At 48.0% G+C, this 18,394-nt stretch overlaps 1 protein-coding gene across 3 annotated transcripts; it reads left to right on the top strand.

The window, feature by feature from the left end:
• Positions 1–1,697: 1,697 nt before the first annotated feature.
• Positions 1,698–8,968, top strand: SLC35B1 (solute carrier family 35 member B1). Of its 3 annotated transcripts, none has more exons than XM_010360040.2 (9): positions 1,710–2,046; positions 2,720–2,823; positions 3,451–3,581; positions 3,878–3,908; positions 4,617–4,774; positions 5,670–5,796; positions 6,593–6,699; positions 6,876–7,029; positions 8,385–8,967. In XM_010360040.2, exons 1-9 carry the CDS (start codon positions 1,832–1,834, stop codon positions 8,435–8,437), a joined length of 1,080 nt encoding a protein of 359 aa, XP_010358342.1. In that variant the 5' UTR covers positions 1,710–1,831; the 3' UTR covers positions 8,438–8,967. The 3 variants fall into 3 exon arrangements, with proteins under 3 accessions (XP_010358349.1, XP_010358342.1, XP_010358354.1); XM_010360052.2 differs by having other exon boundaries at positions 1,813–2,046; positions 3,476–3,581; XM_010360047.2 differs by lacking the exon at positions 4,617–4,774 and having other exon boundaries at positions 1,698–2,046; positions 3,476–3,581; positions 8,385–8,968.
• Positions 8,969–18,394: the final 9,426 nt, after the last annotated feature.

Genomic DNA, 18,394 nt, shown 5'->3' with positions numbered 1-18,394 from the left:
TGGAATTTCCAAAGCATTTTCACAAAAGACACATCCCCATTGTATGGGTGAACAGTTGACTACCCCAAGGGCAGTAATAATAAGTACAATTGTATCTACCTCATAAGACCTGACAACAAACTCCTAAACCAGGCTATCCCAACCACCATTCATTGGGCTGGTAAGAACCAGCTACCATGTTAACTGCTTTACATAAAATGTTATTGAAATATGACAACCACCCAGTAAGAGAAATATGGTAAGTCCCACTGTATAATCAGGGAAGGACAAATAGATCGAATAACTTTCCCCAAAAGACACAGATATGAAGTGGGGGAGCTAGGATTGGAAACCTGATCATTTGAATCCAGTGCCCATGTTTCTAACCACAGCGCTCTCCTGCTTGTTATTATATTCCCATTAATTTCACATGAGGAAACTTGACTCAGAGGACAAGGACAAGGGAATTGTTTGAGGTCCCAGCTGGTAAAGAAGCAGAGCTGGCAGGTCTCTCCGCCCAGCTATTTGGTGCCCTGGCATCGCGGGCTGAGCCAATAGAGTAAGCTACTGAGCAGGAGAGCAAATGTATGGGGATTCCCATGCCACTAATATCGAGGAGACAGTGGGCTGGGGACAGACCCTATCTTCTATCCCTCACCCCTCCCTCTAAAAGACTTCTGGCTCCCCCGCAAAGCCTTAGTGAGTCAGGCCCGGAGCGACGGGTGTGGTGCTGCCCAGTATTTCCTTCCTTTGCCCGAGGCTGTGCCAAAAGAGCAGGCTGCTAGAAGAGAAGGAGCCTCCACCTAGAGAGCAGCCCAGAGTCCACCTGGTGGCCGGAGATTTGGGCCAGTTAAGTAGGGGGTTGGAGGTAGTAGTGGGAAGACCTTAGGTCAGTCTTGCCCTGGCAATTCGTGCCAGCAAGTGGAGACCCAACACTTGCACGAGTAAGGGATCCAACGAGGTGCTCATTAATGGGAAATATTCAGGAGCGCGGCCGAAGGGTTTAAGCCATTGTTGGTGAGTTAAGACTTGGAAGAAAACTGACTTCAATAAGCTTCCATTTCCACCCCTCGATATGAGGAAATAAGATCAGGGCTGAGAAACAGTGATGACTAATAATACCTTAAACTTGCACAGCATACTTTACAGTTATAAAACACTTTCACCAACCTCAATTCATTCTATCCTCACAACAGTCAAGAGGCGACAAGGTGGCTATTACTAGTTATCCCTAGTTTCCAGACCTGGAAAACTCTGACTCAGAACTTGGGTGACACTGGTAGGTTACTCCGCCGTTAAGTCACCAAGCCGAGACTTACTGTGCCGCTCTCCCCCTTGAAAGCCTAAGTGATGTGCCTAGGTAATGAGCAGGTAACGTCGCTGACGCTGGGCAGCAGCTAGACGGCGCTGAGTCTCCAGTAAGAGATTTTGGCATTAGGACCCAGCAGAAGCCTGGCCGCTCGCTGCGGAAAAGACTATTGGATTTGCTATGCCGGCCGCACCTCCTCCTGTCCCACCTACCTGTCCGAGTTCACACAGCGCAGCCAATTGGTGGCCTCCACATCCTTAGACGTCATTATTCTACGCCCGGGTGGCTCTAGGACACCCTGTGGTGCTCTGGGTCGCAGTTGTCCTCAGAGTTGCCTGATTGGAAAAATCTCCAGGGCGAGAAATTGGTCCCGAGGCTGCCGGTTCCCCTGGCCCTCAGGGATGGAGCCAAGGTCCCAGGGCGGGTTTTCTTTCCTAGGAGGTGGTTGCTGCGTTCTGAGGAGTTTCCCCCTTGGCAGCCCTGAGCTGGCAGCTCCGGTAGTGACTGCTGGGCCCTGCTGGACGGCGGTCGCATGCAGCTCCTATGAGGCCCCTGCCGCCGGTCGGCGATGTCCGGCTGGAGCTGTCGCCTCCGCCGCCGCTGCTGCCAGTGCCGGTTGTGAGCGGGTCTCCAGTCGGCTCCTCCGGGCGTCTCATGGCCTCTAGCAGCTCCCTGGTGCCCGACCGGCTGCGCCTGCCGCTCTGCTTCCTGGGTGTCTTTGTCTGCTATTTTTACTATGGGATCCTGCAGGAAAAGATGTGAGCGACCCCGGGGGCGGGCCGACATTCTCTCCCCAGCCTGTGACAGGGGTCCCGGGCCTTCTGCCTCTGGACCTTCTGCCTCTGGACCTTCTGCCTCTTGTCCTCATGCCCGGCTGTCGTCCTCTTAGCACCCCACTACTTTTGCAGCTGTGGCTGAGCCTACCCAGAATTCCAGAACTCTAGGGTTATTTTCTGGATTCTTTGGACTTGGTTATTTTCTTTTCTTAGCTGTTTTTCCTTGCTTGGTTCTAAGGGCCTGCATTTTACAGGCTGAGACTTCTACCCCTCAAAGAGGACCCGAGTTGGCCCCCTTTTGGTACTCCCAGATGCTTGCAAACAACCTATTCGCCCTCGGCCTTGGTGCCATAGCCCAAATACCGTCTCCTCCTGCCTGGGGTACCTGACTTCACTACCTCGTTTTGCATGTTTCCTCTCCGTCTTTTTCGGGTATTCTTTCCTTAGGCTATGGAATCAGTAGGCTGGGATGTCTAGTTTCTAGATCCAGTAAAATCAGCCCCTTTTGCAGATGAGCCTAGTGGTCCTTACAAACTCTCCCTACATCCAGAGAGGCAAGATAATTTTAAAGTTTTCAGTGGTTCTGGATGTATTAGATGACAGTGACTGAAATGTACTAATTTTTCCTCTCGTTTATCATGCATTTCATTTCTAGAACAAGAGGAAAGTATGGGGAGGGAGCCAAACAGGAGACGTTCGCCTTTGCCTTAACTTTGGTCTTCATTCAATGTGTCATCAATGCTGTGTTTGCCAAGATCTGTGAGTACCTAAATAGTCATTTGTTGGGTACCCCATCACCCCAAGTTCCCTCAGTATGCTAGGCATTAAACATTGATTCAGCCTTAAAGGCTAACTCATGATCTCCACCTCATTTTGTACTCACACAGCCTCTCTGTGAAGTCTGTAAAACTAATGACTTTGAAGTGGAGTAAAATATTATTTCCCCAATTTTTATCAACTTCTGAGTTAGAAATGTTCAGAGAATGGGTCTTCTCTATTCCAAATCCCCATTGAAAAGACTTGAAACATTTTTTTCTTTCCCTTTGAGTTTCTTTTGTGTGTCAACTTCAAGCATGCTTTGAGCATTCTCTCTTTGTTCCCTGGGGACTAGCAGCAGGGCTGACTGGTCCCTTGAACTGAATGAGGCCCTCACCTCCACCCTGTATATGGTCTTTTGTTGGACTTAGGCAGAATTGGAAAGATTAATAATTTTCAGAGATTTCCCAGTGTAAGAGGACAGAAATAGCTTGTGTCTTATTTGACAGACAAGTTCCTTTCATGTGGCTTTAGCTTTGCTTAGTGGTCCATCCTAGCCCCACCAGGTTTCTCTTGTTTTTTTTTTTTTTTTTTGTCTTTTCCTTTTTTTTTTTTTTTGTCTTCTCCCAGTGATCCAGTTTTTTGACACTGCCAGGGTGGATCGTACCCGGAGCTGGCTCTATGCTGCCTGTTCTATCTCCTATCTGGGTGCCATGGTCTCCAGCAACTCAGCACTACAGTTTGTCAACTACCCAACTCAGGTGAAACGTCAGGGTGGGATGACGGTTGGCTCAGATATCATTTGAAAATGACTAAGAGTTCTTCCCTCAGGTCTGTGAGTTAAAAAAATAATAATAATAAAAAGTAACGGTCCTTGAGACATTAGGAGTGTATAGAACCATAGAACTTGGGTTTAGTGGTGGTGGGTTGGGCTGCTTTCTGAGGCAGAAGTCTCTGGTGCAAGCCCTGTGCTTACTCATCTTAATCAGCATGGTACCTAGCATAGTACCTGACACATCACAGATGCTCAGAAATTATTTGCTGGATTTAATTTCAGGTCCTTGGTAAATCCTGCAAGCCAATCCCAGGTAAGCAAAGAAGATGGTCTTCCTCTTCTGTCGTCTCTCTTCCTATAGTAAGCTCTCTCTTTCTCTACTACAACTGTGTCCCTCTCAGCTTCATCATCCCATCATGGCTGTCTCCAGGGACTTTCCCCCAGCTCTCTCTGCTGTCCATCCTGTCATCTGTGTCACTTCTTTTGATGTTCATAGGCTGGTAATCCTTAATAGGAGCTAAAGGCCAACCTAGCCTGCTTCACTTGGTCAGCCATTTCTGTGTTGCATTTGTGTACATTGTCATTAGACAATGGTCACAGCTGGAAGGTGGGGAGAGACCATGCTGACTGCCTCCCCTACCCCCTCCTCCCGTGGCCCAGGCACTGGACTGACAGGCTAACTGAGCTACGTAGTGATTTTGTAATCAGAGTAGAGCAGGAAGCTCACTGCCCAACATAAGGGAGGGGAAAGGTAGTCCCAGCAGGTTAGTTTCCTAGCTTGGAGTATAGTGCTTCCTGGACTTTTCACCTTTGTTCTCTACCTCCTCCCTGTCTTATACTTAACCCTGTTGCTCAATCCTTATCTAGGTGCCAGCCTGGCACCCTCCTTTTGTCCTCTCTAAGCCTTCCTTCTTAGTCATTCTTTTCTCCCTGAGTCTTTTCCTGGCTCCTGGGAGAGAGGGTATTGGGGTCATCGATGCCTCATGGATGCCTGAATTTTCTACTCTTTTTTCCCCTGTAGTCATGCTCCTTGGGGTGACCCTCTTGAAGAAGAAGTACCCATTGGCCAAGTACCTGTGTGTGCTGCTAATTGTGGCTGGAGTGGCCCTTTTCATGTACAAACCCAAGAAAGTTGTTGGGATAGAAGAACACACAGTCGGCTATGGAGAGCTACTCCTGGTATGAGATCCTTTTGGGGATGGCAGCCTTCTCCAGCAAACGTAACCAAAGGATAGCCTCACCTAGACAGGGAGAAGGCCAGTTATGTGTCAAGGGAGGTTGTGGTGCTCCTTATCCCCATATCTGGTCTTTGCTGCAGGCCCCTGGCTCTATTAATGCCATAGTGGGAAACCTGAAATATTTACAGCTCAGCTCTCATTCTGGAGAAGAGATAGCTCTGAGGGTTGTGGCTGAATCCTGGTGTGAGGTCACAGAGACCTCAGAGCGGAGAGGGAAGGAATAATGTCTCTCACTGTGGCTTTCCAAGAAACCTAGGAGCCAGAGTTTAAAATAATATGATAGTATCTGGTGTGTATGCATTAGGCATTGTTCCAAGTGTTTTACATGTTAATTGACTAATTTTTACAACAGTAGTCTCTTATGTGGTATTATCTCCATTTTACAGATGAAGAAACTCAGCACAGAGAGGTTAACTCGCTTGCCCATGGTCATTTGACTATTTAAGTGGCAGAGTCAGGATTCCAATCCAGGCAGCCTAAGTATAGGATCCAGTCTCTGGAGCACTATACTCCAAGCTAGGAAACTAACCTGCTGGGACTACCTTTCCCCTGCCTTATGTTGGGCAGTGAGCTTCCTGCTCTACTCTGATTACAAAATCACTACGTAGCTCAGTTAGCCTGTCAGTCCAGTGCCTGGGCCACGGGAGGAGGGGGTAGGGGAGGCAGTCAGCATGGTCTCTCCCCACCTTCCACCTGTGACCAAATGGCAACATTTTGTTCTGAGGACTTTAAAGGGAGTGGCTTTCCGAGGAGGCTGAGAGTGAGAATCCTGTGTCCTGGGTTAGGAAAGGGCCCTGTTGGCCACTTCACTGCAGGCTGCACCCTTTCTTTCCCAGCTATTATCACTGACCCTGGATGGACTGACTGGTGTTTCCCAGGACCACATGCGGGCTCATTACCAAACAGGCTCCAACCACATGATGCTGAACATCAACCTTTGGTCGACATTGCTGCTGGGAATGGGTGAGAGCCAGTTCTGCTGTTCTTCCCATGTATCACCAGAGGGCAGGCTGCCCTCATCCTTTTGATCCCTCTAGCTGTTAGTTGCCCAGACCAAGGGCCTGAATTAGTTCCAAGATGCCCTTTTGTTCAAGCCCTTGAGAAACCTTCCTGGAAAAACCTGCACCAGCAGGATTTGTTTGCTACTTGTTACTGGCACAATGAAGGAGAGTCGTGTGTCAGGTGTCATGGGAAGACAGTAGTAAAACACAGGGAGATACCTGGGAATGTTCCCTTTCATGAAGGAAATGAGACATGTAGTGCTCACAGGAAACAGAGTTAGCTGTACACTGAAAATAGTTCAAATGTGAATGGATTTGCTTTGAAATCAGTGCTTCCTAACTTTTCAAATTTGGGCATATGTAGAAAGTATTTTTTGTACAGCACACTGGGGTTAATGGTGGAGGCTGCTGATGGCTGGAGGTGACTAATGCAAGGGGCTTCCTTGAGCTAAGGATGTGTGGGTCAGCATCTCTACAGCATCTGAGGATTTCTGCTTGTAATCACTTTGGTAGAAGTAACTCATAAACTTTCAAGCTTTTCTCACAAAATTCTCTTTAGTTTCTCTAATCAGAGAAAAATATGAGAAGAATCCATAATGAGACGATGCAAATCCACACCATACACTTTCCCGCATCCCACCTCCCTTGCAGTTCTTTAACAGGCCATGTGCAGGAGTTTGCATGTGTGTGTGTGCACACCCGGGGGTAAGGGCACACAAAACACGCCATACATTTGATTTGTTGACATGTTTTCTCAGGAATCCTGTTCACTGGGGAGCTCTGGGAGTTCTTGAGCTTTGCTGAAAGGTACCCTGCCATCATCTATAACATCCTGCTCTTTGGGCTGACCAGTGCCCTGGGTCAGGTGAGTGCTTGAAAAGGGATGGCTTGGCTTCCCTACTCTGGCAGCTGGTTCCCTAAGAAAGACTGGCCTGGCTGGAAGAAGAGGGTGGCAAGATTAGCCCTGAGGTCTGCTTATAGACTTTAGACCAATGGCAGATACCCAAGAACCCACCGGACCTCACCTTTATCTTTCTCTAGAGCTTCATCTTTATGACGGTTGTGTATTTTGGTCCCCTGACCTGCTCCATCATCACTACAACTCGAAAGTTCTTCACAATTTTGGCCTCTGTGATCCTCTTCGCCAATCCCATCAGCCCCGTGCAGTGGGTGGGCACTGTGCTTGTGTTCCTGGGTAAGTGGCCACACAGAGACACAGCTGGATTTTGTCTCCTCAGATTTACTTGTATATTTATGAAATTTGTTTAAATATTTTAGAGAAAACTTTTTTTTTGAGACGGAGTTTCACTAGGCTGGAGTTGCCTAGGCTGGAGTGAGTGCAATGGTATGATCTCGGCTCACCAACTGGGTGAGCCTCCTCCTCCTCCTGGGTTCAAGCAATTCTCCTGCCTCAGCCTCTCAAGTAGCTAGGATTACAGGCATGCGCCACCACACCTGGATAATTTTGTATTTTTAGTAGAGATGGGGGTTTCTCCATGTTGGTCAGGCTGGTTTCGAATTCCCGACCTCAGGTGTTCCACCCGCCTCAGCCTCCCAGAGTGCTGGCATTACAAGCGTGAGCCACCGTGCTCAGCCCAGAGAAAACTTTTTTAAAAGAGAAAAGGGGCTGAGTGTGGTGGCTCATGCCTGTAATTCTAACACTTTGGGAGGCTGAGACAGAAGGATCGCTTGAGTTCAGGAGTTCGAGACCAGCCTGGGCAACATGATGAGACCCTTGTCTCTGCAAAAAAATACAAGAATTAGCTGAGCATGGTGGCACACGCCTGTGGTCCCAGCTACTCAGGGGGCTGAGGTGAGAGGATCACTTGAGCCCAGAAGTTGGAGGCTAAGGTGAGCTGTGATCATACCACTGCACTCCCACCTGTGTGACAGAGTAAGAACCGGTGTCAGAAGAAAATAAAAAGAGAAAAGAAAGCTTTATGTCTAATCCAGCCTTCCTAGGGTCTCCCTCTGTTGCTCAGGCTGGAGTGTAGTGGTGCGATGATAGCTCACTGCAACCTTGATCTCCTGGACTCAAGTGATCCTCCCACCACAGCCTCCCAAGTAGCTGTGATTATAGGCATATACCACCACGCCTGACTAAATTTTTTTTTTTCTTTTTTTTTTTTTTTGTAGCGATGGGGTCTTGCTGTGTTGCCTAGGCTGGCCTTAAACTCCTGGGCTCAAATAATCCTCCTGCCTCAGTCTCCCAAAATGCTGGGATTGCAGGCATGAGTCACCACATTCAGCCATAGCCTAGAAGTTTTGACTCTTAAATTTCTTTTAGTCTTGCTGTATTATAAATATATGTATGTATCTATATCTATCTATATAGATACAGATATCTGTAATAACTAGTATCCTGGTGCCATTCTCTTGTCTCTGAGGAAGTTACATAAAACCAGTGTTCTGACGTGTATTTTATTTAAAGCCCCCATTTTGGAGACACAAGGCCGACTACCCCCAAGGCCGACTACCCCACCCCACCACAATCATTGGTAAGTTTCATTTTCCCTCATAAGGCTAAGCCCATTTTCTTTCTTTTCACAGGTCTTGGTCTCGATGCCAAGTTTGGGAAAGGAGCCAAGAAGACATCCCACTAGGAAGAGAGAGACTACCTCCACATCAAGAATATTTAAGTTATTGTCTCAAACAGTGACATCTCTTAGGAAAATGGACTCAATAGGAATATGGGACTGAGTTCCAGTCTTTTTTAAAAAAATAAAATCAAGCAAAATCACATATTCTAAAAAATGCACTTGGATTTTAACAAGACAGAGTTGGTGGTTTTTGTTCTTCATGCCCTGGAGCACAGTCTATGGTAAATAAAGAGGGAGGGAAGAGGCAGAGCTGGATGTTCACTACTCAGGCTGCTCCTCTCGTGGGTGTGGTTAGCATGGTTGAGTGGGTGATTCCCCCAAGAGCCTGAGCATTGTAGGGAGGAACTCTATGAGATTGCAGAATTGTGCTAACGGCTTCTGTTCCGATGGGTGAGGCTTGTCCCATTAGAGCTGGTCCCATCAGGGACAGGTGGAGGACAGGTGGCTCTCCGTTAGAGCCAGAGAATGTAAAAGTCACTTTCTCTCCTAAAGCACCTGTGGGCAAATATTACATAAAAAGAAAAAAAAAAAGTTATGATCTGTCTTTTTCTTAGGCCTGGTGCAGTGGCTCACACCTGTAATCCCAGCACTTTGGGAGGCTAAGGCGGCAGGATCACTTGAGCTCAGGAGTTTGAGACCAGCCTAGACAACATAGTTAGACCTTGTCTCCACTAAAAATCAAAAACAGAAAAGAAATATTCATTGAGGTTGGGGTAAAATGAACCCAGAGCTTCAGAATATACTGTTTTGCCATTTCCCCACTGTCTCTCCTTCAGCCACAGCTCTATCAAGACCAGAGTGGAGACCCAGTGCATACATCATGGTCAGCTTTGGAAGGTCTGTGATGTACTTTTCCTTATTTCCCCTCCATCTGTCTGTCTGTTCTCAGTCTACCTGATCCCTCCAGGGAGGCTGGATTAATCCCTCCTGTTCCCCTGCGTCCTCCAGCTGCTGAAGCATTGCAGTCCTCTGCCATCCTTGCTGTGCCAAGGTGTCACCATGCCAGCTTCTGCCTGTTGAAAGGGATGCTGGCAGAAGTCATGGTGGCTGAGTCCTGGCACAGCCACTGTCGAGTTGTCTGAGTGGCAACGGAGGGAAAAGGCGGAGTATGGAGCAGAGCCACCTGCCCATTGCTGCCTTTAGAGTTGGAAATCGCAATCCTCCAAGGACCAAACTTTACACATGAAAGTGCATTTCCACCAGCTGCAACTTTCTCTCCATCTGTTCAGCAGCCCCAGCCCCTTGGCTCTCCAGATGGGAGCCCGGCCTCCTTCCTGAACGGCTGCTTTGCCACCCCCCGCCCAGCCTTTCAAGCCCTGCCTCACTTGTGCTCATCTTACTCTCTGGGGGCCCAGGTGTCACTGCAGCCCTGCCCCAAAAAGCCCCCTATCATTTTGAACTGCTGGAGAGAGAAGATGCTTTAAGTACATCTGGCTGAACTTCCTTTCTTCCTTTCTCCACCCTCTCCCCTGTCTTTTTTTTTCATCCTGAAAGTTGCATCAATTAGCTTCTTCCCTACTAGATTTATAGGTCTTCGAAACTGTCTTCTGTGGATTAGTTAGGTGGTTAGAGCATGTTACTAGGGCCAGGGACCTGTAGGTGCAAGCAGTTGTCATCTGGGCCTGTTTTAAGAGACATCTTCCCAGCTACCAGACCAATTCCCTCTACCTCTTCCTTCTACCATTTTCAACCAGCTGTCTCAAAAACGCCTAATACTAGTCATAAGCAAGGCAGGGTTTCAGTAGCTCAGCATGGCTCTCACCTGACGTTAGAGAAATGGCTTGTAGAGCAAGCCTGTCCTACCCAGGGTGGGCTGGGAGCCCAGTTCTAGTGTATTTGTTCAGTCCCCTGTCCATCCATCTTAACATTTACTTCCTTTTGGGTGCCATGTATTGTGAACATGCTGGGAGTTCAAAGTTAAGTAGGGCTAGAACTTACCCTCTAGGGACTTCACGGTCTAATAGGGAGACAGGAAAACACATCACATCTCAGAAATGCAGGGATAACAACGAAGGAAGGTGTCCGGGCAAGGTGAGGCATGAGCTGGAGAGTGTAGGAAGATGAAAGGAGGAGGAGGAGCTCGAGCTTGGACTCCACTGCCAAGCAGGAAAAGGGGTGCCTGACTGCCTTGTGTCACCCCTTGCTTCTGCCTAGGTCAGTTCCGTAGGGAACATATGGCAGGAGAGCAGATTTTACAGGAGGCATTGTTTTGCTCAACTTGAAGATACCTGAAAAGGTTCTGTGAGCTGCCAGCTTGCTCCGGGTGTCAACTTACCTGCAGGATCACAGGGACTGGGAGTGCCAAAGTTGACTAAAGTCAGTAACACTGTTAACTTATAATAGGGCTGATAAATGTGAAATACCAGACAGGTTCAAACAAAAGTGATGGTGATGGCTAACCCTGGGCGGCCTGATGCCTCAGATTTCTAAAGATCAAAGGACTTTCATCTGCAGTTAATTCTCAGCTATGTGTCGAAGGGAGGGAACTGGCACACACATTTCCCAAGACACTGTTTTTCGTTTGGGGTGTATGGTGCTTACAGCTACTTTGGTCAAAGCATCTGAGCCACCTCCTTTACTGTTCATGCTCAGGTACATGACAAAGTGATTTTTCAGTCCCTGTTCACCTTTTCGTCTGTGGCAAGGGGAATAACCCCCTGCCCCCCGCTGCCCTGCCGCAGTGTGATTTGGGGTACAATCATGGGGAAAGCTATTCTGGAGTTAAACATTAAAAGAAACTAAAGTCCCATATTGTTTTTAAAAGGACTTAGGGTGGCAGGAATTAAACATGAATGGTAGGGAATCTATCAAGTGAGGTATTTAGGAATGGATTATGTGTTTTCTCACAGCTTCGTACCACCCTTGTGAAAAGGGACTCAGCAGACATCCGCACTTTTTAGAGATGGGAAAACCTAAATGAGGGAGAGTTAGGTGACCTGCGGTGGGTCCCTAGGTATGTCCCTGAGACACGAACTCTAGGCTCCCTGAATTCGAGTTGCGTTTTGGACCTGTGCCCTCTGAGGGAGGAAAGTGAAGCCTGCTGGGAGACCCTTTGCCTCTGTCTGGCCTCGCTTGTCAGTGGAACAGTTTGCAGGTTTTATGAGTAGTGCTGGTCATTTTCCCTGGATGCCCTGGCAGAGAAATTGTTCTCAGTCTCTGTGGAATCATTCAGCCCTTCCCACTAAAAACACACCAGCTGTCTTTGGGAACAGTAATCTCATATATTTATAGAGCTCCTTCTTTCCCAAAGCTCTTTAGTACGTGACATTTTATCCTTAGAACACTCCTGGGAAGAGGTTAGGCCAGAAACCAGTCTCCCCATATTTGGAAGAGGCAGCCTGAAACCCACCAGAATGCATCAGCTGAAGGTCGTGTTGCACTGCCCCGCAGGAGGGCAGGAGCTCTGTGGGTGGGCCTCCCATTTCACTCCCCACTTCCCGGGGTCAGGGAACCCTAACCCTCAGTGGGCTAAACTAGTGGTTTCCAGCTGTTTGGATTTTCTGAAAATTCCCAGTAGAATTTTCAAATAATTTGGAGGTATGCTGGCTTTTAATTTTTTCAAGTAAGGACATTTTTAAAAAATCAAATATCAGCCGGGCGCGGTGGCTCAAGCCTGTAATTCCAGCACTTTGGGAGGCCGAGACGGGCGGATCACGAGGTCAGGAGATCGAGACCATTCTGGCTAACACGGTGAAACCCCGTCTCTACTAAAAAAAAAATACAAAAAGCTAGCCAGGCGAGGTGGTGGGCGCCTATGGTCCCAGCTACTCGGGAGGCTGAGGCAGGAGAATGGCGTGAGCCCGGGAGGCGGAGCTTGCAGTGAGCTGAGATCCGGCCACTGCACTCCAGCCTGGGCGATAGAACGAGACTTCGTCTCAAAAAAAAAAAAAAAAAAAAAAAAAAAAAAAAAAATCACCATTGTGGTTTAAAAAGTTTTTTTTTTTTTTTTTCTGAGACAAGGTCTGGCTCTGTTGCCCAGACTGGAGTGCAGTGGTGCTATCATGGTTCACTGCAGCCTCCACTTCCTGGGCTCAAGCCAACCTCTCACCTCAGCCTCTTGAGTAGATGGGTCTACAGGTGCATGCCACAACACCTGGCTAATTTTTGTAATTTTGGAGAGACAGGGTTTTCCTATGTTGCCCAGGCTGGTCTCAAACTCCTGAGCTCAAAGGATCCACCTGCCTCAGCCTCCCGAAGTGCTGGCATTACAGGCATGAGCCACCACTCTTGGTCTAACTCAAAAGATTTTAGGAAAAGCTATCCAACCTCAGAACAAAGGACCCTGCTTCCAAAGAAATTATGATTGGAGGCCTGGCGCAGTGGCTCACGCCTATAATCCCAGCACTTTGGGAGGCTGAGGCGGGAGGATCACCTGAGGGCAGGAGTTCGAGACCAGCCTGACCAACATGGTGAAACCCTGTCTCTACTAAATACGAAAAATTAGCTGGGCATGGTGGTGCATGCCTGTAATCCCAGCTACTTGGGAGGCTGAGGCAGGAAAATCGCTTGAACCCAGGAGGCAGAGATTGCAGTGAGCCAAGATCGCACCATTGCACTCCAGCTTGAGCAGCCAGCGAAACTCCATCTCAAAAAAAAAAAAAAAAAAAAAAAAAAAAAAAAAAAAAAAAAAAAAAAAAATTATGATTGGAAATCATAGTACTGTATTCATTAAATTAATTTTTAATTGTAGAAAATGTTCAACATAAAACGTTATTCTACAATCGTACACTGTAGGGTATATCACTGTGATTGTTTGCTTGATGCACTTGGTCAGTTGGGGCACTGTATTCCACAGACAGTCCAGCAGAGCTGAATGTCACATAAACATGCTTGTCTGACAGAGACAGAAGCAACCTGAAATGAAATTTTTCTGTAATTTAGATACTTTAAGAGATTCTGGAAGCCACATCCCCCTGGCCTTGGCCACTTCTGCCTTCCTTCTATAAAGCCTGGAGGACAGCAGGCTATGGAGGCTCAGAGAGCTTTCCAGAAAGGGCCATAAGGAGACTCCAGGCATGCCTGCTGAGATCTGCCCCCAGCGTGTTCAGACCAGGGGTTTGATCACCCAGCCCAGAGCGTCCAGAATATATTCTGGAGGGTTGCCACCAGCTGGTGACAGCCAGTTTCTGACAGACATGGTCCTCAGAGTGGGAGCCAGTGGGCTATGCCTGCCACTGGCAGGAAGGGCGGGAAGGGGAGTGAAGAGGGACTTGGCATGAAGCGTGACTTCATTCACTGCCTTCCACTCTGTGGCAGCATGAGCCCGCGAGGATAGGTGGGCTTTTGGTCTGAATATGCCTGACTCCCCGTGATTTCTGGGAGAGGTAGAAGAGGGAAGTGGTTCAAGCCATTCACCAAGGGGAGGGATGGTATGTTTCTTCCTGCCCACTTCTGTGTTTTGTCATGGTGTGTGGGTGGCCAGAGCTAACAGAAGCACTACGTTTCAGCTGAGGTTACAGACAAGACGCCATTTCCTCCCACTCAGAACCCAAGAACTGCCACACTCAGACCACAGCCCTAGAGGGAATGTGTTACTCTTACATGAAGGCTGGGAACTCCCCGAAAACACGCTCTCTCTCTCTCTCTGTCTCTCTCTCTCTGTGTGTGTGTGTGTGTGTGTGTGTGTGTGTGTGTGTGTTGTAGCTAGTAGGTTCATTTTTCTGTAAAAAGGGCCCACAGTTCTCTTCATATTCACGAAGGATTCCATACACAGGATGCACCATAATCATGGGACTAAATTAAAAGTGATTTCTCAAATAGAATTATACAACTCAAAGCCACTGCAAAATATGAGAAAGCACCATCTCCAGCTCTGCCTGCTTAGATGAGGTTGAGGTTGCAGAGATACCCAAGGAGAGCAGCCTGTCCAATTTCATTTCCAGTTTTCTCCTGACCCCGCTACACACTATCTAGAATTGTCAGATTTAACAAATAAGAATATAGGATGCTTGGCTGCAGTTGAATTTCAAACAGACAACACAAATTTTTCATGTAAGTATGTCCCTGGATTCAAATTTAGCTGGTGTTCTGTATTTTATCTGGCAACACTATTGTGGCATTACTCATGATCACAAGTGTTCTTATGGGCCTCTCTCTTCCTAGGAAAAGGAAGGCACTCTCAGATACATCACGACTTGCAGTTCTGTGCACAAGCCTTCCAGGTGCTTTTTTGTTCAGGGCCAAAAATTTTTTAATTTCCCTGATGGCCCTGGGAGGTGCAAGCCCAGGCTTAGTCAGCAGGGGGCACCATTCTCTTAAAATAGATTCCCAGGTCAGTTTCAGGGGGTTCAAAACCGAAGGGGAAGGTGGAGGTGAGGAGGGGAGTTTGAATGGAAGGTTCTGTTTGCTGCTTGTCTCTCCTCTGGAGCCCACATCTCCCACACTCCCACCCAGCCAGAGCTATTTCTACGCAACAAGAATCTACCTGATCCTGTCCCTCCACTTCTCAAATCTCTTCCAAGATTCCACAGTTACCTTCTTAGTGCAGCACAAAAAGCCCTTTAGGATCCCACCGGAGTCAATTTTCCCTGCTTCAATTTCTGCTACTTCCACCCTGCTCGATCCCACCCACCTCACACTCCCGGCACTTCCACTCACCAGGAACTATTTGCAGTTCCCTGCATGCTATTTACTGTCATGCTTTGATGCCCAACGTTCTCTCTGCTTGGAATTCTCTTTTGCATTTGGCACTTCTAGCAACTCTGCTCATTCAACACATTTCAGGAATAGGTATTGAGACTGACCCTGTACCAGGCTATGCACCGGAGACCCTGTGGAGAAGGCAGCTGACTGAAGCCCTTCTCTTATGAGTAGTCTCACAATGAGGGCGGTGGGGTAGGGAGACAATAAACAAGTAAACAAGTAAATAAGGAACTTGGACTTAGTTCAAAGGCTAACTGATCTGCCCTCCTCGCTCAGAGTCGACTGTTCCCTCCTTTGGGTCCTGTGATGGCTTTCCATTTTAAGGGTCCTCAATTCTGACACCTGCACAATCATTGCAGGGATCACGGATGAATGAGGCAAGCTAGTTTAGGTCAATGGGAAAAGGGGTGGGACGCAGCCTGTGAAAACAGTATGCGTGGTCCATCTAAAAGATGTTGTGTTCTAAATGGTGAGTTTTAGGAGAGAAAAAATTAAAAATGTGCGGTGTTCTAGAAGAGCCCACTATGCTAAGTAAAAAAAATAAAAATAAAATAAAGTGCTGTGGCTTTTCACCTCCTTCCCTTTTTTTTTTTTTCTTTTTTGAGACAGAGTCTTGCTCTGTTGTCCAGGCTGGAGTGCAGTGGTGTGACGTTGGCTCACTGCAACCTCCGTCTCCTGGGTTCAAGCAATTCTCCTACCTCAGCCTCCCGAGTAGCTGGATTACATGTGCCTGCCACCATGCCCAGCTAATTTTTGCATTTTTAGTAGAGATGGGGTTTCACCACACTGGCTGGGCTGGTCTCGAACTTCTGACCTCAGGCAATCCGCCCGCCTCGCCCTCCCAAAGTGCTGGGATTACAGATGTGAGCCACCGCGCCCGGCCCTTTTTTTTTTTTTTTTTTTTTTTTTGAGACAGAGTTTCACTCTGTGACCCAGGCTGGAGTAAGTTTCACTATCTCGGCTCACTGCAACTTCCACACCCCGGATTCAAGCGATTCTCCTGCCTCAGCCTCCCAAGTAGCTGGGATTATATGCACCTGCCACCACACGCGGCTAATTTTTTAAAAAATATTTTTAGTAGAGACGAGGTTTCACCATGTTGGCCAGGCTGGTCTCAAACTCCTGACTTCAGGTGATCCACCCGCCTCTGACCTCCAAAGTGCTGGGATGACAGGCATGAGCCACCATACCCAGCCCACCAATTTTTTTTTTTTAAGAGAAGGTGGAAATCCCAAGTTTTAAATAAACTTGCCCAAATTTTTGAATTCCTTGTCAGTTTTATTTAATTAATTTATTTTTTTGAGATGGAGTATCGCTCTATTGCCCAGGCTAAAGTGCAGTGGCAGGCTCTCACCTCACTACAACCTCTACCTCCTGGGTTCAAGTAATTCTCTTGCCTCAGAGCCTTCCGAGTAGCTGGAATTATAGGCGCCTGCCACCACGCCAGGCTGATTTCTGCATTTTTTTTTTTTTTTTTTTTTTTTTTTTTTGAGACGGAGTCTGGCTCTGTCACCCAGGCTGGAGTGCAGTGGCCGGATCTCAGCTCACTGCAAGCTCCGCCTCCCGGGTTCACGCCATTCTCCTGCCTCAGCCTCCCGAGTAGCTGGGACTACAGGCGCCGCCACCTCGCCCGGCTAGTTTTTTGTATTTTTTTAGTAGAGACGGGGTTTCACCGTGTTAGCCAGGATGGTCTCGATCTCCTGACCTCGTGATCCGCCCGTCTCGGCCTCCCAAAGTGCTGGGATTACAGGCTTGAGCCACCGCGCCTGGCCGATTTCTGTATTTTTGATAGAAACGGGGGTTTTACCATGTTGGCCAGGCTGGTCTCGAACTTCTGACCTCAAGTGATCCACTGGCCTTGGCCTCCCAAAGTGCTGGGATTACAGGTGTGAGCCACCATGCCTGACCTAAATTCTTTGTCAGTTTGACTAAAACGTTCCTGCAGGTCAAATTTGGCCTAGGGTCACTAGTTTGCCACCTACCCTATTGAAGTACTTATATCATTGCCTTGCATCTGATTAGTATTTATGCGTATTTCTCCTCCAACGCTGTATCTTTGTATCTTTAGCCCCTATCATGGTGGATGGCACACGGTAGGTGTTCCATAACTGTTTGTGGAAGGAAGGAAAGGAGGGAGGAGAAAGGAGACAACCTGGGAACAACAATTTGTTTTTGTTTTTTGTTTTGAGACGGAGTCTCGTTCTGTTGCCCAGGCTGGAGTGCAGTGGTGCCATCTCGGCTCACTGCAAGCTCCACCTCCCAGGTTGACGCCATTCTCCTGCCTCAGCCTCCCAAGTAGCTGGGACTACAGGTATCCACAACCATGCCCGGCTAATTTTTTTTTTGTATTTTTTAGTAGAGATGGGGTTTCTCTACTAAAGAGATGGGTGAAATCCAGGTGAGCCACCACACCTGACCTAGACTATGGAAACTTCTGTCCCATGATTCTCTCTCTAGTGAGAGGTACTTTGAAAGTCAAAGCCACCTCCAACCTCCATGGTACCTCGTGCTTGGACAGTCAGAAGCTTTGAAGCCAGACTTCCCAGGAAGCCATCTCTCCCACAGACAGTGTTGACTCAGCCCAGACTCCAAGTTCTAACTCTGGTTCCTGTCCCAGAGTGGCCAACAGAGGCAGAGGCACATAAGGGACTGTGGTACAGGCTGTGTCTGTTCTCAGAAGGGGGAATGTGGGGTTGGAGAGACAGTGGAGCATGGACCTTCAATTGTTTAGAGCCTCTTTTGCTAAAGGAAAGGAGAGAGTGAATTAACGGTGTCTTGAGTCCTCTGGGTTCCAGCACTCTTTGACAAAATCTTTTTTTTTTTTTTTTTTAGATGGTGTCTTGCTCTGTTGCCTGGCTGGAGTGTAGTGACACGATCTCGGATTACTGCAACCTCTGACTCCCTGGTTCAAGCGATTCTCCTGCCTTAGCCTCCCGAGTAGCTGAGATTACTGCCACACGTCACCACACCCAGCTAATTTTTGTATTTTTAGTAGAGACGGGCTTTCACCATGTGGGCCAGGATGGTCTCCATCTCCTGACCTTGTGATCTGCCCACCTCGGCCTCCCAAAGTGCTGGGATTATAGGCATGAGCCACCGTGCCCAGCCGACAAACCCTGTCTTTAGCCAGGCATGGTGGCACACGCCTGTAGTCCCAGCTACTTAGGAGGCTGAAGTGGGAGGATCACTTGAAAGGGGGGTCGAGGTACAATGGGCTATGCTCTTGCCACCACACTCCAGCCTGTGTGACAGAGCGAGACCCTTCCTCTAAAACAGCAAAACAGAACAAAACAAAAAGCCTATCTTTCCTAAATCCCC

This window comes from Rhinopithecus roxellana, chromosome 19 (genome assembly GCF_007565055.1).
Source record: "Rhinopithecus roxellana isolate Shanxi Qingling chromosome 19, ASM756505v1, whole genome shotgun sequence".
NCBI classification, from domain to species: Eukaryota; Metazoa; Chordata; class Mammalia; order Primates; family Cercopithecidae; genus Rhinopithecus; species Rhinopithecus roxellana.
The sequence above is the reverse complement of the archived record's forward strand: the minus strand, read 5'-3'. Positions and strand labels throughout refer to the sequence as shown.

Bases quoted from the DNA above. Each gene is read 5' to 3' on its own strand.
- SLC35B1 (XM_010360040.2), top strand. From the start codon at position 1,832: ATGAGGCCCCTGCCGCCGGTCGGCGATGTCCGGCTGGAGCTGTCGCCT. The intron at 2,824-3,450 runs GTGAGTACCTAA...GTCTTCTCCCAG, and splicing joins TGCTGTGTTTGCCAAGATCT to TGATCCAGTTTTTTGACACT. The intron at 4,775-5,669 runs GTATGAGATCCT...TTTCTTTCCCAG, and splicing joins GCTATGGAGAGCTACTCCTG to CTATTATCACTGACCCTGGA.